General features: G+C 40.7%; 1 protein-coding gene across 1 annotated transcript in view; it reads right to left on the minus strand.

Moving 5' to 3' along the window:
- SCIN (scinderin) overlaps nucleotides 1-26,097 on the minus strand; it is a 75,682-nt gene that overhangs the window by 44,213 nt on the left and 5,372 nt on the right. The window contains exons 2-4 of the mRNA XM_054496802.2: nucleotides 23,602-23,756; nucleotides 20,585-20,746; nucleotides 1,845-1,994 (exon numbers count right to left, since the gene is read on the minus strand). Coding sequence (XP_054352777.1) covers nucleotides 1,845-1,994; nucleotides 20,585-20,746; nucleotides 23,602-23,756 — 467 coding nt within the window. The remainder of the gene's footprint in view (nucleotides 1-1,844; nucleotides 1,995-20,584; nucleotides 20,747-23,601; nucleotides 23,757-26,097) is intronic.

Raw genomic sequence — 26,097 nt, forward strand, 5'->3', positions numbered from 1 at the left:
TTATTAAAGCAATAAAGTTTAAAGACATTACAATACATAAAGTTATTTCATATAATTTCTGATCACTGGATTTTTAGGCTATCACTGGACCATGTAACTACTGCATTAAATTTCTGTAAGTCAAAAATATTAAAAATGTTTATGAGATAGCCTTTAGATAGATTTAAATGCAAATCTAAAATTACTGGGGGAATATGTATAATATTCCAGGAAATCAAAGAAATGAAAACTCAGAGATACCACCTACCACTATTAAACGCAGAAGTTTCAAAAAGGTATTATATCAACAGATTTTGACAGGGCTCTGTAAAGTCACGATGGAACACAGTGCTCGTACAAGGAAGTAGCAACTGGTGCAAACATTTAGTGCCTGGCACATCACAGGAGTACAATAAATATTTGTTGTGTGAACAAATGGAAATTAATTTGTGAATACGTATGAAGGCATCTTAATATAGTTATACTCCTTAACTGATAATCTTATTTAAAGGAATATATACAATATATGCACTTAGGTAGTCACTGCAGTGCTCTTAAAAGACAAAGTTTGGTCACAACCAAATGCCTAAGATTCATATAATTGTTAAGTAAATGATGTAGGGTCTATAGAGCCATGAACACTTAATTTTCACATTAATTTAAGAACTACACTAAAATCATAAGTGTGTTGCCTGTAATTCTTAGCTTAAAATGATTGAAATATTTTAAATACTGGCATATTTAATCTCTTGGTATAAGATTTTATTTAATTCTTTTAACGAAATACAGGTTGAGCATCCCTAATCCAAACATCTGAAATTAGAAATACTCCAAAGTCTGAAACTTTTTGAGTCCTGACGTTATGCTGCAAGTGGAAATTCCACCCACAAGTACTTAACACACATCTTGTTTCATGCACAAAATTATTTAAAATATTGTATAAATTTATCTTCAGGCTGTGCATGTAAGGTGTATGTGAAACATAAATGAGTTTCATGTTTAGACTTGACTCCCATCCCCAAGATATATCATTTTGTGTATACAAATATTTCCAACACCCCGGGAATTCAAAATCTGAAACACTTCTGGTCCCATGCACTTTGGAAAAGGGATACTCAACCTGCAACTGTTAATTTTAAAATTGAAGACAACCACCATGTTTGAAAAAAACCCTGAGAAGGCTGGGTGGGGTGGCTCACGCCTGTAATCCCAGCACTTTGGGAGGCCGAGGCGGGCAGATCACAAGGTCAGGGGATCAGGACCACTGGCTAACACGGTGAAGCCCTGCCTCTACCAAAAACACAAAAAATTAGCCAGGTGTGGTGGTGGGCGCCTGTAGTCCCAGCTACTCGGGAGGCTGAGGCAGGAGAATGGCGTGAACCCGGGAGGCAGAGCTTGCAGTGAGTGGAGATCGTGCCACTGCACTCCAGCCTGGGCCACAGAGCAAGACTCCGTCTCAAAAACAAAAACAAAAAAAAAACAAGTAAAACCCTGAGAAGCCCAGATGAATAGATGAAAGAACTATTATATTGTCTTCCTTCCAAAATACATTCTTATAGTCAAGTTCAGAAGTGTCACTCATTTGTTTCACCTCATATACTATAGAAGATAAGGCCAGGGCTTCCTTTGATAGTGACACCAATGGTGAGAGAGAGTCATGACTTTCTGTTTTCCCAGTTCCATCACTTAGAACCCTGTTGTTTCCTCTTACTAATTGTAGCTGGGCTCACTATTGAAAAATGTGTTGAATCTCTTTCCCCTTCTTCCCCACCCTGTCGCCTTACACACACACACACACACACACACACACACACGCACACGACTTGGAGTGGTAACCCTTTAACAAACAACAGGAGTCACAATACCTCTATAAGTTCTGAGGGTTCACTTCCTTCTTCCACGACAATTAGTTCAGACCTTCCTTTCCTTTCATTGTAGCGAATGCCAGTAGCTACCTGGTTTGCCTTCAGACGTTCATATTTGTTGCACGAGGAACCACACCACTGATAAATTTCCTAAAAGAAAGAGACAGATCTGTTGACCCTAAGAATATGAGGAAGACATTCAGCCTCAGTGTAATACTTGTGATTGATTAGGAAAGAAAAAGGAAAATTAAATTATCTATTGTTGAGGTGTATACATAATTGTTATACTTCATTCTGCATCCTGCTGCTTTCAGTTAGCATTATAAAGTAAGCAGTTTTTAAGCATAGAAAATATAAATATATATATCACCATTCTCTGTGTATACAATCTATAAATTACAATTTATAAAAGTAAACATATGGATTAAATTAGAAATAATACATATATCACTCTTCAGAAAAGTAGTCAAGAATCTGTTAAAATGAGATACTCTTGATGATAACATTGATATAACACTTCTGTAAAACTATTCATGTTTTTAAATTGACAAATACATGTTGTATGTATTTATTGTGTATAACATGATGTTTTGATATATGTATACATTGTGGAATGGCTAAATCAAGATAATTAATATATGTAAAGCAATTTAACAATTCTTATCAAGAGCCATAAAAAGAGTGATATTGTCCCAGTAATAACACTATCTGACACTTACTTTAATAAATTATTCATAAAAGGAGAAAAAAACCCACACATATAAGGGTTTTCATTGCTATGTGATTTTATTGGTGAGGCCCTGGAAAGGCATTAATTGTTCAAGAATAGGATAATAGTTATATAAATTATGATACATAGGGAAATTTTGATACTTAACTGTTAAAATCAAACTTTAACATCAAAACATGAAAAAGTCTAAACAGAGTAACAGTGTGATATATTGTAGAGATTATATTAGCTACCATTTAAACTACTATATATTTTAGATTGTAGATTTTAGTATCATGTCCGGAAGGTATACAGATACAAATGTAAAATAATAATAAAAATTATCTCCTCCATTAACATTGTTTGTCAAAAGAAAGAAAGAGAAGTTGAATAATACCCAGACCTGGAGGGGCTGTGGGAATGGGCATTATCACCCACTATTTGGGTGATATAAACTGACACAGGTTTTTTAAGGGTGGTTTAGCATCATTATAAAAAAATTAAGGTCGGGCATGGTGGCTCATGCCTGTAATCCTAGCACTTTGGGAGGCCGAGGGGGTGGATCACAAGGTCAGGAGATCAAGAACATCCTGGCTAACACGGTGAAACCCCGTCTCTACTAAAAATATAAAAAATTAGCCAGGTGTGGTGGTGGGTGCCTGTAATCCCAGCTACTTGGGAGGCTGAGGCAGGAGAATGGCATGAACCCAGGAGGCGGACCTTGCAGTGAGCGGAGATCGTGCCACTGCACTCCAGCCTGGGGGACAGAGCGAGACTCCGTCTCAAAAAAAAAAAAAAATTAAATGTGCTTTTAATGTCAAGAAATTCCATTTATAGGAATCTATACTACAGAAATATTTGAACATGGCATATAAAAACAAAAGAAACTGTTGCGGGAAGTCAGGGGCCCCGAACGAAAGGACCAGCTGGAGCCACGGCAGAGGAACATACATGTGAAGATTTCATGGACATTTATCACTTCCCAAATAATACTCTTATAATTTCTTGTGCCTGTCTTACTTTAATCTCTTAATCCTGTTATCTTCCTAAGCTGAAGATGTACGTCACCTCAGGACCACTATAATTGTGTTAACTGTACAAATTGATTGTAAAACATGTGTGTTTGAACAATATGAAATAAGTGCACCTTGAAAAAGAACAGAGTAACAGTGATTTATGGATAATGCTTTAACAGGATTTAGTTTAAAAACCATTCGTTGACTTGATTTAAGTATGCTAGACACTGAAAATTGTAAAGCAAACAGTTTCAGGGGCAACTATTTCACCATCTAAGATCCTAAGGCATTTAACAACTCAACACTATCATATTTCTCTAGGGAAGCAATGTTAAAAAAAAGCCCTGTAAATATGAAATTATCCATTTATAAATAATTTGGAATGAAATCCACTTAAATTCTGGCAGAAAGCTGATGTACATATTGTATATGAGCATCCTCTAGCAGAAGTTTGTGAAACTATAATTAACTCTTAATACACAAACTATTAAAGAAAAACAACATTATTCTGCACAATTGGAAAAGGAAGAAATAAGACTATAAATACAATCTGTTACTGGCAGTTAGTCTGGTCCACTATTTACAAGAAATAAGAGCAAGCAAGTTATATTTATAGAAACAACCACATTTGGGGAGGGGAGTCCTATTATTGGTCTTGAAAATCAGAGGTTTCTAAAATTTCTTTAAAACTATGTGGTGAGTTAACAAGTGCAGCCAGACATCATTTGAGGACAGAAAATAAGGGCAAAAATAAAACAATGCTCAATGGTGCCCTTGAGGAAAAGCAAGATTTCAGAGGCTGTGTTTAAAGGAGCACCCAAAACAGCCTATGTGATGTTGACTCAACATGTGCAAAGAATTCAGCATAGGCTTGCTACTCTTTTGTCCTTTTCTAAGTTATTATTCTAAATACATCTAAAATTTCATTAAAGGAGAATGTGAGGCCAGACTTCTTCCTCTTCCTGGCATCTATTGGCTTTGTCTTTCCTGTGTTTAGCTTTCCCTTAGATCTAGTTACCCAAATATAGAAATTCATTAAGATGTATCTTTAGCCTAGAGGTTCTCTAAGTATAGTTTAAAAATAATGATTTGTGAGATAACTCCAGGAACCTTTTTTATTTTAAAAGTTTAAAATATGACTTATCTCGTTTTTCAATAAACAAATGTTTCTTTATATCTATTTTGTTGTCTCCTCAAAGCCAACTCAACTCAATATCCTTCAGTTACATATGTATTGAAAGATATTGTGTGTGTTTTTCAAACAACTTCTGAATGAAGGACGCAAGATGAATGGAGTGGTGTGCAGGGCCACTGAAGGCCTGGTGGCCAGAAAGGAAACAACTACATTTGAATTAGGGCAGATCAGTGGTGATAGAGAGAAGAGAAATAAATATTTAGAAGGTCTAAGCCTATAGGATTGGTCAATAATGCCATTTGGCTGTGCAGTAGAGGGACAGGGAAAAGGAAAATGACTTGGACAATTCTAGCTTGGTTGCTGGTAGTGATGCCACTCACCAGGACCAGATGAACAGTTTTGGGAGGGATCTTTGCATAGCACCAGTGAGCACAGGTGAAATTATATTCTCTTACCAGTCAAAATGTTTGCCAAACCAAAAAAAAAAAAAAAAAAAAAAAAAAGGCTTACAGTCATACTTTAACAAAAAGCATTTCTGCCAGCCACCTAAGTTGGTGACTCAACTGCTCAATCAACATCAAGAGTTACCGCTTCTTCATGCGTATTGTTACAGGTAGTTACGCAGGCATGAGTAGGGCAGGAGAGGGCCCTCCCCCAACCACTAGGAATGTCAGCTGATGGTTCGGCAATGATCACATTGCCTCTCTAAAAGTGATAAATTGGCAGCTGGCACCAGAAAGAGGCCATTTCCTGAAGGTCCACACCTGTTGCACTAAAGTGAACGCAGACGTCAGGGAGGCCATTTCCTGATGGTCCACACCTATTGCACTTAATTGAACGCAGACGGCAGGGAGAAGCAACTTCTTGGGGATGTGCATGAAGAGACAACATAGTGGTGTATGACCTTCTGGGGACACACCACTGGAAAGGAAGAAAGCCTCAGGTGGGCATGTGTACGACTTCCTAGACACACCGCATGTGCTCACCTCCTAAGGGTAAGGAGGGCACTGCACATTCAGGCAGCCCATCCTAAGGGAAGAATCATGGGAAAGGAATCTATAAAGTCCTAGGATCAAAGTAAACACTACGCTTGACTTTGGTGCCTGCTTGGGTCTCTTCCAAGCATACGTTCCTTTCCTTTCCTTCCTGTTCTAAGCCCTTTAAAAACAAACTTCCACTCCTGCTCTGAAACTTGTCTTGGTCTCTTTCTCTGCCTTATGCCCCTCAGTCGAATTCTTTCTTCTGAGGAGATAAGAATTGAGGTTGCTGCAGACCCATATGGACTTGCCACTAGTAACGTGGATGCCTTCCACTGGTAACAATATGACCCTGAACTGCCCAGCACCTTTAGACATTTTCTTGAAGTGATTTTCAACATTCAGTGTACATTATATTATGGTGTCCTGGAGGGAAGGAGTCTTAAGAAGTCCAAACACCAAATTCCAAAACTTTAAAATCAGAATCTTCAGGGGTCAAGTCACAGTTACCAGTATTTTAAAAAACTTTTCCAAATGATTCTAATGTGAAACTATGGCTGAGTATTAAAGTACAAATCATAACATCTTAAGAGTTGTCTTTCCTAGTGCCTGCTCCTCTCCCCTCAACCATTGCCCCTATCCAGCAAGAAGCAGCCAGATGACAATGGTGCCCCTCTTCTATTACCTATTAAAAGGCTGGAATGTTAGGAACAATCTGCCCCAGGACCCCTCCCCTCACCCCAATGCAGCTGACTCTTACCCCAAATACTCTGCAGCTGCATTCCTGGACCCTTATCTAGGCCTACAGCAAGGTCACCAGACTTGCTTACAGCCCTACGGGCGGCATGGGGGAGGTCACGAGAAATGTGGATAAACCTAAGTTACGCCTTCTTGTAAATTCCTATATTGAAACCTGGTCACAAGATGATATGTGGTAAAGTTAACTGACAAACAACCCCAGGGTCTCTCTCCCCCATATAAACCCCTCATTCTGTAAGCTCAGTGCTGCCTCCTCTGACTGTGGTGGAGCAGCTCAGCAGGATAATAAGCTTACTCGCCTGACCTTGGGTCTCTCTCTCATCCTTTCTCTTGGCTAACCTTCATTTTGATGCCAAAACCCAGGAAGGGGATAGGCTCTGGCTGGGCATCCTTAGAGGACTCTCTCTCTCTCTCTCTCCTATCATCCCTTACCTAGCCAACCTCCCCTTCCCGAACCTGCTGAAGACCCTAAGGATCTCCCAGAATTCTCCCATTGTTGGCGACCTCATCCACCATCAGAGCCTCTGCGAAGGGTGAGTAAGAGAGACTTTTGCCTATTACCCGGAACCCTTGACCGTCTCTTCACTCCCAAAAGACCCAACCTTGGGCCAAGGGCTTCCTTTGGCCTCCAGGCCTCTGGTTCCTCCATTTCAGGGACGCCTGACTCGGTGGCTACCTCCTCTATTCCATACAAGGCCCGCGAGACAGGGGCCCCCCTCTCGTCCTTGTCATCTGTGGTCTCTTCTTCCTCTACCCTCACCTCCTCCATTCACTATGGGAGCCTCTCAGTCTACCCCTCCCAAGACCACCCCCCTTGGGTGTCTCCTCCGCAATCGCAAGTCTCTCGGCCTCCGTTCAGAGATCCGTTCTAAGAGGCTTATCTTTTACTGCAATACTGTATGGCCTCAATACCAATTGGACAATGGCTCCCAATGGCCCGAAAATGGCACTTTCAATTTCAATATACTTAGAGACTTAGACAACTTTTGCCATCGCAATGAGAAATGGTCTGAGATTCCTTATGTTCAGGCTTTCTTCATTCTCCGTAACTGCCCTTCTCTCTGCCAGTCCTGCTCTACTTTCCAAATCCTACTCACCAGCTCAAAACCTGACTCATCTCCCACCACCCCACCCACAGACCCAGCCGATGACTCCTCTTCCTTTGACCCGGTGGATTTTCTCCCTCCCCGACAGCATCGTGATCCTCCACCAGAGCATCATGATCCTCCACCGTATGTCCCTGCTCCGGCTCTACCCCTCTCCCCCCATCTCTCTAACCAACCTGCTTCTGACTCTGAGTCCTCTCTGCCTCCTCCCCTCACCCGCTCTCGGGACCAACGTGCTCAGCAACCAGCTCCCTTGCTTCCTCTCTGGGAAGTAGCAGGAGCCGAGGGGATCGTCCGTGTCCACGTCCCTTTCTCCTTCTACGATCTCTTACAGATTGAAGAACGTCTCGGGTCCTTCTCCTCTGATCCCGATACTTTTATCAAAGAATTTAAATATCTTACTCAATCTTATGAACTCACTTGGCATGATCTCTACTTTATCCTCTCTTCTACCCTCCTTCCAGAAGAGAAGGAAAGAGTGTGGCTCGCAGCACAGGCATATGCCGACGATCTTCATCGGCAGGATCCTACTAAGCCCGTAGGAGCTGCTGCTGTTCCCTGGGAAGAGCCTTCCTGGGAATACCAACCCACAGACCCTGGCCCAGCGTACTGTAGCCATATGATTACTTGCCTCATTGCAGGCCTTAACAAAGCTGCCCATAGGCTGTAAATTTTGAAAAACTTAAAGACATTTCCCAAAAGGCAGATGAAAATCCTGCCCAATCTCTTTCCCGCCTTACAGAAGCTCTCCAAAAATATACCCGCATCGACCCCGCCTCCTGAGAAGGAACTATTGTTCTTAATACCCATTTTATTTCCCAATCTGCCCCTGATATCCGGCACAAACTTAAAAAGGCTGAAGATGTCTCTCAAACCCCACAACAAGACCTCCTTAACCTGGCTTTCAAAGTCTTTAATAACAGAGATGAGCAAAATAAATTAGATAAAGCCCAAAGAGATCGTGCTAAATACCAGCTTCTAGCAGTGGCTATCTGTCAGCCTAGCCATAGTACCCAAGGGCACAAAAGACCCGATTGCAGCAACCCTCCTGGGCCTTGTTTTAAGTGCAGCAAAGAAGGCCACTGGATGTGGGCATGTCCCCACCCATGAGTGCCGAAGAGCCCTTGCCTAGTCTGCCAGCAGATGGGCACTGGAAGTCTGATTGTCCTCTCAACAGATGGGCAGACAAGCATGCTCCTCAGAGCCACCATCCCTTCAACAAGACAAAAAGTGAAGAATCACTTGCACTCTCACAGCTCCTTGGCCTAGCCACTGAAGACTGATGAGGCCCAGGGCCCCTGGGCCCCGGCCCCCGGCCCCCACTGCCATCACTGCATCGGAGCCCAGGGTAACTCTACTAGTAGCGGGTAAGCCGATCTCTTTTTTAATTGATAGTGGGGCCACCCACTCAGCTTTGCCTGAGTTCTCAAGACCCACTCATCCCTCTCAAGTCTCAGTTGTGGGGGTTGATAGACTCATCTCTTGTCCACTTGCCACCAGACCTCTTACTTTTTCCCTGTTTGATGCCGTTTTCTCACACTCTTTCCTTATCATGCCTCGTTGCCCCACCGCCATTCTAGGCTGAGACCTTTTAGCCAAAGTCAAAGCTTCTATCACCTTTTCTTGCCCCCCTTAACTAGAGTCCCCTCCTGCTCTTCTTTGCCAGTCTGGCTCCTGACCCCTCTCCCCAGTACCCACTTCCTGCCTCTCTCATTAATCCTTCCATAGCTGCTCATCATGACCCCACCAAAATCCAGTTAAAAGACCCTTCCAAATTTCCCAGCGTTCCTCAATACCCCATTGCTCTAACCCACCAAAAGGGCCTACAGCCCATCGTAAACAAGCTCTGCTCATGCGGTCTTCTTAGACCAACACACTCTCCATATAACACCCCTATCCTCCCTGTTAAAAAGTCTGATGGCTCATACCCACTCGTTCACGACCTCTGAGCCATCAATCAAGCTGTCCTCCCTATTCATCCCATAGTCCATAACCCCTATACACTTCTCTCTCTCATCCCCGCCAACACCACCCTCTACACTGCAATTGACCTGAAGGATGCCTTCTTTACCATTTCCCTACACCCTGATTCCCAAAACCTATTTGCTTTCACCTGGACTGACTCTGACACCCTCCAGTCACAACAACTCACATGGACTGTCCTCCCTCAGGGCTTCAGGGATAGCCCTCATTTCTTCGGACAAGCTCTAGCCTGAGACCTCCCTTCCTTATACCTGTCTCCCAGTCATCTTCTTCAATACATGGACGACCTTCTTCTTTGCAGCCCCTCTCTAAAAGACTCTCAAACTCACATGGCCACTGCTCTCTTAAACTTTCTCGCTATCAAAGGGTATAGGGTCTCCCCCTCCAAGGCCCAACTCTCCATCTCCATGGTGACTTACTTAGGAATTCAACTTTCCCCTGGGGCCCAGGCTATGACTCCAGCCGGGGCAGCATTAATAGAAAATCTACCCCCACCCTCCTCCAAAAGCGAAATCCTTTCCTTCCTAGGGCTAGCAGGCTTCTTTAGAATATGGATTTCCAACTTTGCCCTCCTAGCTCGTCCCCTCTATGAAGTGGCCAAAGGCCCTCCCAATGAACCTCTAAACCCCACACATAACATACTCCCCAGCTTCCACAAACTCCAAACTGCTCTTGTCACTGTGTCAGCTCCATCCTTACCTGTTATCTCCCAACCTTTCACTCTCTATACTGCTGAAAGCTGAGGAACAGCCCTCGGTGTCTTAGGACAACAGAAAGGAAATCCTCCTTCCTTTGCCCCTGTAGCTTACTTCTCTAAACAACTAGATAACACAGTCAAAGGGTGGCCAACTTGCTTTAAAGCACTAGAAGCGGTGGCCAGCTTAGCTCTAGAAAGCAGGAAACTAATTTTCAGCCAGAATACCACCGTCCACAGTTCTCATAATCTACAAGATCTCCTCTCCTCCCAAGCATTAAGCTCCCTTCCTCCTTCCAGGATTCAATTACTCCACACCCTCTTTATAAAAAATCCCAAATTCAGTCTTGCCAGAAGTGCTCCCCTCAACCCAGCATCCTTGCTCCCCGTATCCTCTTCCCTTTCTACTCATTTTTGCACCAATATCCTGGACCAGGTACAGCCACGTTTCCCAAACATTTCCTCCGAGCCTCTCACCAACCCGGATGACCAACTATTCACAGATGGCTCCTCTTCCGGGCCCACCGGCTACCCCCAAATTGCTGGATATGCAGTTGTTTCCCTTGACCAAGTAATTGAAGCCAGGATCCTCCTCCCAAAAAGCAGAACTCATAGCTCTCACCAGGGCCCTAACACTTTCCAAAGGCAAACGAGTCAACATTTATACAGACTCCAAATATGCCTATCACATTCCTCGTTCCCATGCTGCTATCTGGCAAAAGAGAGGACTCCTTACTGCCAAAGGAACCCCTATCACTAATGGCCCCCTTATTTATTAACTCCTTCAGGCCACACACCTCCCAGCTAAAGCAGGAGTTATACTGGTTCAGATGAAACCTGAAGGTTCAAACAGGTTCAGATGAAATCTCAAGAGGCAACAGAAAGGCCGATGAGGCAGCAAAAGAAGCCTCCCTTTCTTCTGCCTCTGCCCCTCTCCTTCTTGTTACCCCAACAATCCAACCAAAGAACTCTCCCACCGAGAAAGCTTTGCTACTACAGCAAGGAGCCTCCTTTCAAGGGGACTGGATAGTCAAAAATCAAAAGCTTGTCCTCCCCTAAGAGCAGACCAAAGAAATTCTGACATCTCTTCACCAATCCTTCCATATCAGTGTGCGCCCCCACACCTACTCCTTCACTCTATTTCTCCTTCCCCCATCTATTCACCTCACTAAGAGACATAACCTCAAACTGTCCTATATGCTCTGTGACTTCCTCCCAAGGGGCCCTCCACTCTCCCTCCATCCCTACACATCAGCTCAGAGGAACACTCCCAGGTGAGGACTTGCAAATAGACTTCACCCACATGCATCCCATCAAGAGGACAAAATGTATTCTTACTCTTATAGACACCTTCTCTGGATGGGTAGAAGCATTTCCTACCTCTTCAGAAAAGGCCACAGAAGTCTCCCAAATTCTTGTAACAGAAATCATCCCTAGATTTGGTCTCCCTGGCTCCATACAATCAGACAATGGCCCCTAGCTTCATCTCCCAAATCACTCAACAGGTTTCTCAGTCCCTCGGCATCCAGTGGTGTCTCCATATCCTATGCTGGCCCAAGACATCCGAAAAAGTCGAAAGGGCAAATGGGATCCTTAAGGCTCAGTTAACCAAACTCACTCTTGAAGTCCAAAAACCATGGACCTCCCTTTTGCCCATAGCACTGGACAGCATTAGAGCCAGTCCAAAAGCACCCTCCTTCCTCAGTCCATTTGAGTTAATATACGGACGCCCTCTTCTCTTACAAAACAGGCCCCCTTCTAACTCTCAGCTAGAATACCTCCCAACACTCACCCTCATCCGCCATCTCCTCTGCCAACAAGCCAACCAGGCCCTCCCAAAACCCCACGAAGGGGTCTCCAATTCCAAACAGACCTGCTCTCCAATTCCAAAAGACTCTTTAAGCAGCAGTGACACTTCAAAACCATCGAGGTTTAGATCTCCTCACTGCCGAGAAAGGCGGACTGTGTATCTTTTTAGAAGAGGAGTGCTGTTTCTATACTAACCAGTCAGGACTAGTACAAGATATGCTCGACGAATAAATGAAAAGGCTTCTGGCCGGGTGCAGTGGCTCACGCCTGTAATCCCAGATCTTTGGGAGGCCGAGGCGGGCGGATCATGAGGTCAGGAGATCGAGACCATCTTGGCTAACACGGTGAAAGCCCGTCTCTACTAAACATAGAAAAAATTAGCCGGGCGTGGTGGCGGGCGCCTGTAGTCCCAGCTACTCGGGAGGCTGAGGCAGGAAAATGGCGTGTGGCGTGAACCCGGGAGGCGGAGCTTGCAGTGAGCCGAGATTGCGCCACTGCACTCCAGCCTGGGCGACAGAGCAAGACTCCGTCTCAAAAAAAAAAAAAAAAAAAAGCTTCTGAAATCAGGCAGCGCCTTTCAGATTCCTGGCCCAGGTGATTTCGTAACTCCTGGGCACCCTGGCTACTGCCCTTCCTAGGCCCTACCATTACCCTCTTCCTCCATTTAGCACTTGGCCCATGTCTCTTACATCTCTTTACCCAGTTTTTACAGGACCATGTTAGAACCTTCACCCATGGAACAGTACAAGACATGATGCTACTCCGAGAACACCGACAGCTCCAGGAACGGCAGTCCCTACTACCCAGCCACTCCCCCCAACCATCGCCCCTATCCAGCAAGAAGCAGCCAGAGGACAACGGCGCCCCTCTTCTATTACCTATTAAAAGGCTGGAATGTTAGGAACAAGCTGCACCAGAACCCCTCCCCACCCCGCCCCACCCGATACAGCTGACCCTTACCCTGAATACTCTGCAGCTGCGTTCCTGGACCCTTATCTAGGCGCTACAGCAAGGTCACCAGACTTGCTTACAGCCCTGCGGGCGGCATGGGGGAGGTCACGAGAAACGTGGATAAACCTAAGTTACACCCTCTTGTAAATTCCTGTATTGTAACCTGGTCACGAGACGATGTGTGGTAAGGTTAACCAATAAGCAACCCCAGGGTCTCTCTCCCCCGTATAAAACCCTCATTTTGTAAGCTCAGGGCTGCCTCCTCTGACTGTGGTGAAGCAGCCTGGCAGGTTAGTAAACTTACTCGCCTGACCTTGGGTCTCTCTCTCGTCCTTTCTCTAGGCTAACCTTACAGCGCCCTCATCCATTCTCCAATTATAATGTGTTTACACCTTTCCTCCTGCATGTCTCACATTTTACCTTGTCATCCTCTTACTTGTGTATGTGTCTATGCCTCCCAGCATTTGACAGTACCTGAAGGTCAAAGCCTATCTGCTGTTTACCCTTACAATTCTATTCACTCAGCACACACTAGGCACAGAATAAATGCCATTCATCCCTACTTTTACTTCAGGGTACATTTTAGAGATCTAATATTTGGTGTACCTTTCCCCTTACCCATTCTTGTTGCCTCAAGGCTCTCCTCTTATAAATCTAGTGGTATGCATTACTTTGGGGGTAAGGAAAAATTTATCCAGAACAGAGAAGATTTGGTTCAGTCTTTAGTTTTAAAATGAGCATTTTTAAGTAATAGCAGAGACAAAAGTCTGAAAGCTAACATAGTTTTAATTTAAAAGAAACTTGATTTTGCTACAGCTTTTTGGCCAGGAGTAAGTGAGGATGCTGTTTCGAAAGCTGGTCTTGCGTCGTAAGCAGTACAGTGTTGGTCTTAGGGGCTGGGGTGTATTTTGCAGGAACCACAGAGTAAGCAAGAATGTGAGGTGGTGTAAGACTAGTTTGCCTGGTTCAAAAAGTAAAAAAGAAGACTGAAAAAAGTAGGAAATCTAACCCAAAGCAATGAATCTTTGAGAAGAGCCCAGCACACTTCCCTTCCAATTGATTTGTCCTACACCCATCCACGAGCCTAAGCATTAGAGCAGAAATGACTGAGGGTAGCATCCAAGCCATTGGGCCAAGGGGCACTGGTACGATGAGGATACAGTGTCCCACAATTCCAGGGTAGTCTGGGAAAAACAAAGCAGAGTTCCTGAGAAGAGTGCAGTAGTGGCTGACAGAACCAAAAAGGGTGTTGTAGTGATATGTGGCCATGACATCAGATGACTAAAATGAGGCTATGGATATTCCCTAGCAAATGTCTTGGGAACAGAGGCCAAAGCCGAAAGCTCAAGAATCACTGGAATGAGTGGAATGACTATACCTCAATGAAGGTTATAGATTAGTGAGGACTGATGACTACAAACCAGATTCACACATCCATCCTCATCCTCACTCCCCACCCCCAGGCCACAATATCACATATATGTCCCCTACTCCTGAGGGATGGAAAAGAGGATGGGTAGGATAAGTTCAAACTGCTTTAATGGCTAACAAAATTCACCTTTATTCCCTTTTATTTTTAGTTGACATGTAAGAATTGTACATATTTATTGGCTACAGAGTGATATTTTGATACAAGTATAAAGTGTGTAATGATCAAATCAGAGTAATTAGCACATCAATCACCTCAAATAGTTATCACTTATTTGTACTGGGAACACTCGAAATCCTTTTCTAGCTTTGAAAAAATAGACAATAAATTATTGTTAACTGTATTCACCACATAGCACTATAGAACGGTAGAACAGAACTTATTCCTCCTATCTTGCTATAATTTTGTATCTGTTAATTAACCTCTCCCTATCCTCCCCTACCCCTACCCTTCCCAATCTCTCATAACCACAATTCTACTCTCTAGATCTATAAGCTCATTTTTTAAGTCCCTGCATTTGAGTGAGAAGATGAAGTGTTTATCTTTCTGTGCCTGACTTGCTTTGCTTAACATAATATCCTCCAGATTCATCCATGTTGGTGCAAATGGAAGGATTCCATTCTTTATTTTATGGCTGATTATTGTTCCATTGTGTGTATATCACATTTTCTTTATTCATCTGTTTATGGATATTTATGTTGATTCCATATGTCTGCTATTGTGAATAGTGATGCAATAAACATAGGGGCATGCGTATCCCTTTGATATACTAATGTCCCTTCCTTTAGATAAATACCCAGTAGTGGGATTGCTGGATCATATGGTAGTTCTATTTTTATTTTTTTTGAGAAACTTCCATAATGTTTTTCATAATGGCTGTAGTAATTTACCTTACCACAGCGTATAAGAGTTCCTTTTTCTCTGCATCCTCATGAGCATTTGTTTTTTCTGTGTGTGTTTTTGATGACAGTCATTCTAACTGGGATAAGATGATATCTCATAGTGGTTTTGCTTTCCATTTTCCTGATAATTAGTGATGTTCAGCATTTTATCATTTTCTTACTGGCCATTCAAAATTTATTTCAATAAATCAAAATTATTTTTAAAACTTCTGGGGAAATAGGAGCTTGAGAATAGGGTCCAGTTGAGTTATAAATGAATAAAAAAACACTCTAGACATGTGACTGCATGAGCCATATTCTTTATGCTGGATAGATATACATTTGTTGAAACATTTGTTGAGTAACTATAAGTTGTAGGCTTTATATTTTAGAAACACAGTGAGTGAGGAAGGCTGATAAGTAAATAGACAAGCAATATAAAAAAGGCTGAGAAGCAAGTCTCTGCATAATGACAGGAAAGTTAAGTCTAAATCTGACCCTAAAGGGCTGGGACACTGGACAGTGGAAGCAGAAGAAAAGGTCAGGAAACAAACTATGAAGAAGACAATATCTGACGTGGATATCAAAGGATGAGAAAATATTGGATGCCTGCTGGAGAAAGGTGCCAAATAAGAGGCGAGTATTCTAGGAAAGGAATCCATCTGCAAAAGCAAAAGTCTGGTGACTTGAAGGAATGTGTCAGGCACTGGGTACTAAGACAGTATCAACAGCAATGAAGAGAACAGGAAAGATTCAAGAGATAATCAGAAGGTAGAATAGGCTAGGATAGCGATTAAATGAATGTGGAGCACTTGGGAGAAGTCAGGATGACTCCTGGATTTTGGCTTTGAAAACCTGAGTGAGTGGTGGCTCCATTAATAAGATAAAGGCAATTAGAGAAGAAATCACTTTCTAGATGTGTTGAGTTTGAGGTTCTTATGACACACATAACATGAAATATCTGAAATACTGACTTGGAGCTCAGGCAAGAGGTCTGAGTTAGATTTAAAGTTTAGATTGACTCATGGGTAGTAGTTGAAGCTCTGGGTGGGGATGAGTTTGCTTAGGAAGAATGTATAAAAGAAGAGAAAATAATTAAAATCCTTTAAAAAAGCACTTGAAGGTGTGGGCAGGCCATGCAAAGAAGAACAAGAGTGGCCTGAGAGGGAGAAAAACAAGGAAGCCAGGGGAGGAGTGAGGCTGGAGAAGCTGGGAAAAGTCAAAAGTGTGGGTTGCAACACAAGAATCACGCGCATAATGTCACGGTGTCCACCGGATTTAGCAGGGGTCATCGATGCCCATAACAAGAACAGTTTCCGAGGAACTGTGGGAGTGAAAGTCGGACTGTGGGTTAAAGACTGACTGGTAAATGAGGAAGTGGAGACTGTTTTTTCAAAGCAGCATGACTGAACAATGGGAGAGGGCATGATCGATTATAAATAGTGAGGAGAACAGGGTAAAGTTGCATCACTGACCAAACAGCAAGGAAACAGAACATGGGGAACATCAGGATCAGCAGCTCACCGCAGGAATTCCTACTCCTGGGAAATCGAATTCTTCACTAGTGGCTGACTGTGACATATCTTTCCAAGAGTTAGCCCCAGACTCCAAATCTTAAGAATATGGGCTTTTCTTCCACTATCATTCACATTCTGCAGTTACTAGTAGTATTTTACAGTATTTTCAGATGTAAGTTTACTAATTTCTAAAAATACTTCATATCTTTAAAAATAGTGGGAAAATCATGACTAATAAATTCACCAACTTTAAAATACATTGTTCAAAAGTGTTTTTCCAATGACTCTGTAAATTGGTAAGATCTAGCCACATTTCATGTTATTTTCTAAAAATATGCTAAATATGAGACAATGAGTCTAAATCATTCTCCAAAATATTGATGATGTTCTTCACTTTCAAACTGGCTAAACTGATAATTTTACTACCTCATGCCTCAGGCTGAGGAGGTTATATTGTAATGTCCGGGAATATTTACTATAATTTAAAATTCAATAAAAGGACAAATGTTTCTAAGAGATAGGGAATAACATATTAATAATAGTGACTGTTGATCAAAAAAGCTGATTTCTCTGATATATGATCAAGGTATGGGATTTAGGTTATATCCATAACCTTAGTTTTGGCCAGGTGGCCTTAGCTGGGTGATAACTGGATGTTTAACCTAAGTTTTTCATACCTGGGTCACAATACAAACTTGAAGAAACTGCACTGGCATCCTTTTAGGCTCTCTGATGCAGAAGGTTGTCTTTAAATAACTAGCGCAATGACTACTATTAAAATATTATGGTACAGAAAAGTTTAGCTACGTGTATTTCTTTGTTTACTGACACACCCCAAAATAAAGTTGCCAAGGTAGTTCAAGATCTTATCACCATTCAGAAACTTTTGGCAACATACCAACTGGCTAAAGGTTAATAACACAAACACAGATCCTGGAGGTATTTGCTGTAGATTATGTAGGAATCTGGTGCTTGATTCTCACCAGGGTATCCCTTTTGAGTATAGGAAAATTCCGGAATATAATTGATAACCAAGCACCAGTACCTCTGCAACAAATATCTCTCATTCCAAATATCTCTTTTACAAGGCATGGGAGAAGGGAACTTGAAAGTTATTAAAGATAATTAACTATATAAAATAAAAATAATTTACTATTAAATAGATGAATGCCCTGGAACTTTATAATAGAGACTCTGTCCCTATTACGTGAACCTGGATTTGTAGCCCATACTCCCACAGGTTGACTATGGGAAGAGAGTATACGGCACAAGAACTACAACCTGTCTACCACCACATCCAACTACCTGGCCCATAGTGGAAACTCTGTATTTGTTCCACAAAATAATAAATGATTTAGTGAATACTACTGCTTTCAGTGGAATCTCAGCAGATTAGGCATCATCAGTTCTGAATTCAGCAGATTCTGAAACTGTCACAAGACATTCTATTACCAGGCTATACTATCTAATATACTACCAAGTTAGCTTAGTGTGGTGAAAAAAATGTAAAGTAGGAATAGAAAAACCCAGGACCCATCCTAGGTCATCATGCAACTGGCATGAATGTGGAGTGACTTGCACATACCTTCTAAGGCCTAAGGCTTTTGTTTCCCCTTTTGAAACTGGGATGATAACTGCCATTTCCCAGATGTGACTGTGTGTCAGACGAGACTGAATCATAGTCAGCTAAGGATAAAAGTGGTATCAGAAATCAGAGTCAAGATGTAAAAACAAATGAGGAAGTTAAGGCTCAGAGACATTAATGAGTTGCCCAGTATCATAGCAGATAGTTAGAAAGCTGAATTGGAAGCTATTCGTGACAACTGAATAGATTATTATATTTACATAGAAATTACATTATATATAACAATTTTTTTTTAAGAAAAGAAATACTTTCAAGTAATGGCAGTAATTAATTACATTATCACTAGGAAGCGCTCTTCTGGTTAAGGGACCCTCGCGATCACCTAATCAAATATTTACTTTTACAGATGAGAACCTCAGAGTACAGCAACTGGAATGAGAACTGAGGTCTCCTTTTTCTAATAAAAATGCCATTTTATTTTCAAAAGCACTTATAAAGGGCTTTAGAGTGCAAGTGGTGGAGATGAAAGTTGAGATAGAAAATTATTGTGCATAAGGTTTGAGAGACTGAATGCTGCAATTGCTTTTGGAACTGTGTGGCTGTAGACATTTATGTGCAAGAGTTATTTATTTCTTTATTTATAGTGTAGGGGGTGGCGGCAGTAGGGGAGAATGAAAGGGTGGAACAGTATGTGTATTCTGCCTAGATCTGAGAGTCAGGACTTAAATCTGTTAGGAGAATGAATTAGCTATTGAAGTTGAAAAGGACTTTCCCATGAAATGTATTGTGAGATTCAGGGCAAAAGTACTGCCATTTAGGGTGTAGATGTCTACGTGTAATATTAAGAATTGTACTTTGGGCATTTATATTATTGTGACCTCAACTTTGCACACAAGCTGGTATGATCCAAGACAGTTGGATTATGTATAAGTAGTAATAAAACTATAGATGCACGCTCACTTAAAGAAGGTGATGCAATTTATATCTTGGGGTCATTTTCTAAACAATGTATAACCTTAGTACATTTAATCTCTGTACTGTTGTTAAATTAATATTGATTAAACAGAACTTTGTAACTCTATTTTCAGAATCTTTTGTGTCCCTCCTCTATGGAGATGGAATAAGCTCTTTGGGCTTCTGTCTACTGCTTTATCCCAAAATACTGCCCAAGTACATGCAATAAAACAAAATGCTTCGTTGAGCATCAGATATGCTGAGAGTCTATTCCTGCCTTCACCATTTACTGACTTTGCAACCTTGAGCAAATTCCATAGACAAGCCTCATGCTAACTGAAGCAATTCAGGTCAGCTCATGACTCTGTTACAACGTTTGGCCCAGAAATGTTAGGAATGATAATTAGAATGTTGAGATGTATGGTGTGATGAAAATGATGATAATGAAAAGCAGGAAGAGGAGATCCTTATAAGTTCTGTGCTTTCTTGCTTTCATTGCTTTTGCACATGGCTTTTCAGTGGAAGGAAATGCTCTTTATTTCTATTATAAAAACTTCACAAAGTTTTAAAGACACAACTTATATTCTACCTTCTAGGGTCTAGCAAAGGGTCTTGCAATAATGCTTCTTTGTCATGACAATAATGATTAATAAGTATACCTGACATTAGAGGAGTGTCTTTTCCAGGAAGAAAACATAAGTCAGGTATAATATACCATTGCCCATGCCATTAAGATGATACTTGATATTTGTACTTGTGCTAATTGAAAAGTGTGAAATGGCATGGTGTGTTTATATATGTATGTCAAAATATGTCTTTAAAATTCTTTAGGTGGCTGTTTAGATTCATCTTATGTCCATATTATATTCTAGAACCTTTTGTTGCTGGGGGAACCAGTTTCCCCCTCAAGCTATGTTTTCCCATGCACAATTAGAGACAAAAATAATTAGAGGAAGCTCTTGTTCAGAGAGAAGGGGAAATGTATTAAAAATTAGTCAATTTCTGTTCTATGGTAGGAAGAACTAAATCACTATTCTAAACCTATCAAAGAAAATAAAAACTTTGAAGTCTCACTTCATGCGTCATTTAAATACTTGGCGATTACTCAGCTCACATAAACGTGGCCCCTTTCTGGTGTGTAGAAAAAGTGATTCTTTTCAATGGCATGTACATATGATTTGATCTGAAAGCAATTCACTTTTCTTTAGACATCGATGTGTGTATATGAAACTTACGGTGCCAAGGTCAATGATGAAGCAGTCACCCTTGTTGAAACTGTCCCAGCTAAGGGGAACTTCTGTGGCTCTCACCACTCTACGACCCTTCACATGTAGGAGCCTCCTGGCTGTCAGGTCGTTCGTAAGAACATGATTTAATCCAGATGCCACGCCTCCAGCCTGATAAATGAGGGAAGACAGACACACAAAAAACAAAGAGAAAACTGATGAGGTGTCTACCTAGACAAAGCAAAGCACAATAATACTGCTGGTGTTTGTGCCAAAACTGTACCTGTCAGGCCAAGTTAAAATAGCCACCTATTCCATAAAACAAGAGAGAACCCCTTGGTAATCAACAGATTGTATTTGTTTGGTCTCTTTATTCTTTCAGTTTTAACCATTCAATTGACAACTGCAAGTATTTACTGAGCACCTTCAGTGTATAAAACGCTGCTGCAAAAACAAAAAGAAGAAGCCATAGCTCTTGCCCTTTGGACACTAATGATCCCCAAATCATTAATGAGCAAGAAGGCAAAGATTTCAGGGAAGAAGGTGACAGGTGGCTAGAGGAGGGTCAGAAGTAACATGTACAGATGACAGCAGCCAGAGAAGAAGGCACCCAAAAGTTCACACTGGTACAGGGTTGGGACAGAGATGGTTGTTGAGTGCTGGCCAGGAATGGGTTGATCTTATGTATGGACCTTGTTTTTACATTTAAAGTAATCAAATGTCTTCTTTATTTTCTGGTAAACAGTTCTTACTATTAATAAATATGCTAGGCCTGAGTGTTTTTACTGTAAGCTAGGAGAGATGCAATATCTTGACTGTACATCCCCAACCAAAAAAAATAAAATAAAATGAAATACAATCACACTGAATTAAAGAAAAATATTAACTGTATCAACTACATCTTCTTATATTATTTGCAATGATCTTTTACCTTTTCATTTTTTCTAATTAAGTGATATGAACCATATATTTATTTCTACTATTAATTATAATTAATTATATGTGAATAACTGAGCTACAGTATAAACAAAACTGTCATTGATAGATCAAAAACCTCTATAATAATGGCATGGAAAATTAGAGCTAATTTGTCATTAGCACATTCCTTTCCATTGACTTTAAATTTCCACCGATCTCCAATAAAAGTTGGTACAGATTAAATGTTAATTTCAGGACAATTAAAACCTCAAATTAAAAAAATATATATATATACAATGATTTCCCAGTCCATAATTTTACAACAACTGCTACATTTCTTGGTTGAATAAACTAAGTATTATATAATTAAATAAATACATCTATGTACTCCTGTTTTGAGACGGAGTTTCACTCATGTCTCCCAGGCTGGAGTGCAATGGCACGACCTCGGCTCACTGCAAACTCTGCCTCCTGGGTTCAAGCAATTCTCCTGCCTCAGCTTCCCTAGTAGCTAGGGTTACAGGCGCATGTCACTACGCCCAGTTAAATTTTGTATTTTTAGTAGAGGGAGTTTCACCATATTGGTCAGGCTGGTCTCAAATTTCTGACCTCAGGTGATCCATCTGCTTTGGCCTCTCAAAGTGTTGGGATTACAGGCATGAGCCACCACGCTCGACTACCGTTACTTTATTATTTAATTTATTCCTTAATACAACACCTGTATGAGGAAGCTGTTATAATATTCATTGTTTGGGGAAACTGAGCACAGAAAGCTCAGTATTTTCCCTAAAGCAAACAAGTCATATGTGGCAGAAATGGGTTCATAACTAGGACGGTGTCACAGCACCTGCTTTTAGTAACTACAAGACTCAATTTATTTAAAATGTTGAGTTCACTGACATAAAGGAAGTTTCAGTATCATTTGTCATAAACTGTAGGAGCTCTTGTGAATCAAATAAAATGAGAGGTAATAGTTTTGTATTTAGGGTAGTTCATAGCCTAGAATAAAATAATGATTTCAAGAGACATAAGAGAACCTATAATGTATAAGTGTTTTGTTCTGATCTCAATAGTATCACAAAATATTCAACCAAGACTCTGAACAGGTAAAAGTATAAATAAACCTTGCCATCTTAGTAACTGGACTTAGTATTACAGTCAGAATTGTAGTGCAGCTCTAAGGTTTCAGGTCTTCACTAGGGTAGCATGCTCACAGGGCGGGGCAGTGGGGTGTGCAGAACACTTGCTAGAGCGTGTTTGATTTCGGAAATCTGTGATGTTTGTCTGGGGAGGGTATTCCTCACACTTTAACTGAACACGTGTGGAGGGGTGAGTGGCAGGAATGGTGAAGGGAGGGCCAGTCTGGAGAGCTAACTAGGAGGATGCCAAAAAAAAAAAACCCAAAAAAAAAAACAAACCTGTCCTATACTGAAGGCTGCCTTAAAGGGACAGAACCATTTAACTATTTGTTCTTATTTATTTTCAGAAGTAAAGCCAATTGATCAGTGTTTCAGACCAGTGTGCATAAATTGTATATGTGCGTGTGTGTAATTTACCTGCAGAATTTTAAGCTCAAAATTTTCATCTGCATCCCTTCTAAGATCAAACCACACTATTTTGGAAATACATGTATAGTTCTTTACAGTTACTAAAATTATAATTATTATAAATACTGTATTAATATATTCCAGAACAATTGAGATTTTGAAGGCTTAGGTTACTTGCAGAAACTTCAGAGATTCTCTAGAAGAGCAAAAACGAAAACTTTTAAGACCCAAATTACCAAAATTTAAATGTTGAAATAGCTACAAAATATTAAAAAGGTATCTTGTGAAGACACAACTGAAAGCTCTTTTAAAAAATTAACCTATCAAATTAAATTGTCACAATATTTCACATATTGTACCACACATTTCACAAACATTTATTGAACACCTACTTTGTATCCAGCAGGTACTGGGGATATATCCATGAACAAAACAGATTAAAACAAAAACAGATAAAACAAAAACTCCTGCCCTCAATGAACTGTCATTCTATGAAGACAGGAGGTATGGATGGACAAGAGGAGAAAGGGATTCATAATGGAAACTGAGGGAGCTGCTTACCTTGTATTTCAGACCACGTTTGAAATAGCTAACGAAGTCATTAGACTCATATTCTTGAAGTTCTCTATTCTGCACTGGCTTGCCACCCAAATAGTCATCCATCTGAACAGTGAAGATGGCAGCAGCTGTGCTTTCATCCTGGGAACACTCCTTTCCTAAAACAGTGAACAACAGCACCTCAATTATCAAGCAAGAAAAAGGATTAAGGCAGAGTTTCTGATATGAAAGAAGTCAGAAATTTTCATTTCAATTATGTATCAATAAAACAGTCTTCTACAGAAAGATCTTTTAGCTAAAATAGTGTATGTAATACGTTATTTTGCTAATAATTAACAATTTTTTTAGTCTATTTTTTTTTTTTTTTGAGAGAGGGCGTTGCTCAGTTGCTAAGCCTGGAATGCAATGGCATAATCATAGCTCACCATAACCCCAAACTCCGGGGCTTAAGTGATCCTCCTGCCTCAGTCTCACCAGCAGCTTGGACTACAGGTGCATGCCACCATGCTTTGCTAATTCTCAAAAAAGAGTTTTGTAGGGAAAAGGTCTCCATATGTTGCCCAGGCTGGTCTCAAACTCCTGGCCTCAAGCAGTCCTCTGGCTTTGGCCTCCTAAATTGTTGGGGATTACAGGTGTGAGCCACCGTGCCTGGCCTATTTTTGTTTCTGCTTTTTCCAATTCCTTTAAAAATTTTAAAAAGAAGCACTGTTGTGTGAAGTTGCTCAAGAAGATAAAACAATCTATTCCAATGAGATTTAAGTAAGCATTAATTTGGTAAGGTCAATAAGATCAGACTATGAAAACATTTGACAAGTGGTTTAGCCTTTATTAGGATAAATCTTTGGTTTTATGATATGTCAATATGTTAATTGATGTTTGTGAGAAACATGAACATCATGAGCCATAATTAAATAAGTGGTTTTTACAATGGGAAAATGAATATAATTTAATTTTACCCCTATTTTTTGGTCTTTTTCCCTACTTCACTATCTGATTGGTTTTGTTTGAATGAAATAATGACCTCTGGAGGAAAGGAAGAGCAAAGGAAGCAGCATACTAACATTTATTAAGTGTTAATGTACTTGGTATTGTTCCAGGTATTTTACATAAAACATACATTTAATTTTCACAATTGCAATACACATCACATCCAGGTAACTTCACTAAGGTCAAAACAATTCCTAAGAACCAGTGTCTGTAGTGTACATAAAGGTTACAGTATGGACAGTCAGGAGGGGCACTCACATTTTATGGAAAACACTTCAAACTCTTTACTACATCCAAGCTGTAATAAAAATCTTAAACGACTCTAGAAATAATAATAGCCCACATTATACATTTATACTACCCCTGTGGGCCAGACACTACGCCAGTGTTTTACATGGATGATCTCATTTAATCTTCAAGCAACCTCATAAAGCAGAACCTATTTTCTACTAGATTGGAACAGAGAAAATGGAGGCTTAGATTGGCTGGGTAACTTTTCTGAGGTCATAAAGCAACTTTTGGGAGAAAAGGACCAGATGTGGGTTTGTGTGACTCTGAAGCACAGGTTCTCAAAAACTCCAGTACACTTGTGGGTATTTTTTTGTAGTCAGGCTCTCATTAGCGGCACAATTTTATAGTGACAAGGTATGTTAATTTCTTCCATGGATAACTGATGCATAAAAGCTTAGGAGCTGTAATAATTTAATAGTTCACATGAACAACCCTAATTGAGAGTATTCACCAAAGTTGAAGAAGGGAAATCAGTCAGCTATATTAAACAAAGAATCAGATTTCCTTACAAGTCCCCTCTTACTCTCAAAGGAGACCCATATACCAAGTATCTTCTGAGGGGAAAAAACAACAACAACAACAAAAAAACAACTCAGTAGCTAGAAGATTACTTGACGTGATAACAATTTTGTGAACTTGCTGTGGTCAAAGTTAAGTATTTGACACACCGGCAATTTTGCAATCTGAAAGGACTCTGGTGTCATTCTTCTGCCGATTTGGAATCCGAACCCTAACTGAGAATACCATAAAGATGCAGATGTAGATTTTTATGATGCTTTAAGAGAGATGCTTTAAGAGATACCTTGGAATCAAGGTTAACATCAAAAGTGTTAAACATGATGTATTTGACATAAACATCCTTACCTGACTACAAGTTGAAACCTGAATCTCTTTAGGTAGATGTAAATGGACAGGTATGAAGTTAATGAATGAACTGAAAGTAAGTTAATTAAATTATCCTATCATTTGCTGATGCTTATGTAATGTGGTTGGCTAGGGAACATCTGTATGAATAAAACAGGATGCCTGAATGAGATTGACAGCCTTGATGAAGCCAATGTCAGCCTTTGGATGTGAAAATTAGAATCAAATCCAGTTGTAGCATGATGGAATTCCAGAAAGTGTTTAGAAACTTATGAACTTTGTGTATAAAGTCTGCTTAAGAATCAATTTAGTTTTCCCCTATGAATCTGCTTATGATTTCCATTTGTTGTTTCCCTA

This window comes from Pongo pygmaeus, chromosome 6 (assembly GCF_028885625.2).
Source record: "Pongo pygmaeus isolate AG05252 chromosome 6, NHGRI_mPonPyg2-v2.0_pri, whole genome shotgun sequence".
Classification (NCBI taxonomy): Eukaryota; Metazoa; Chordata; class Mammalia; order Primates; family Hominidae; genus Pongo; species Pongo pygmaeus.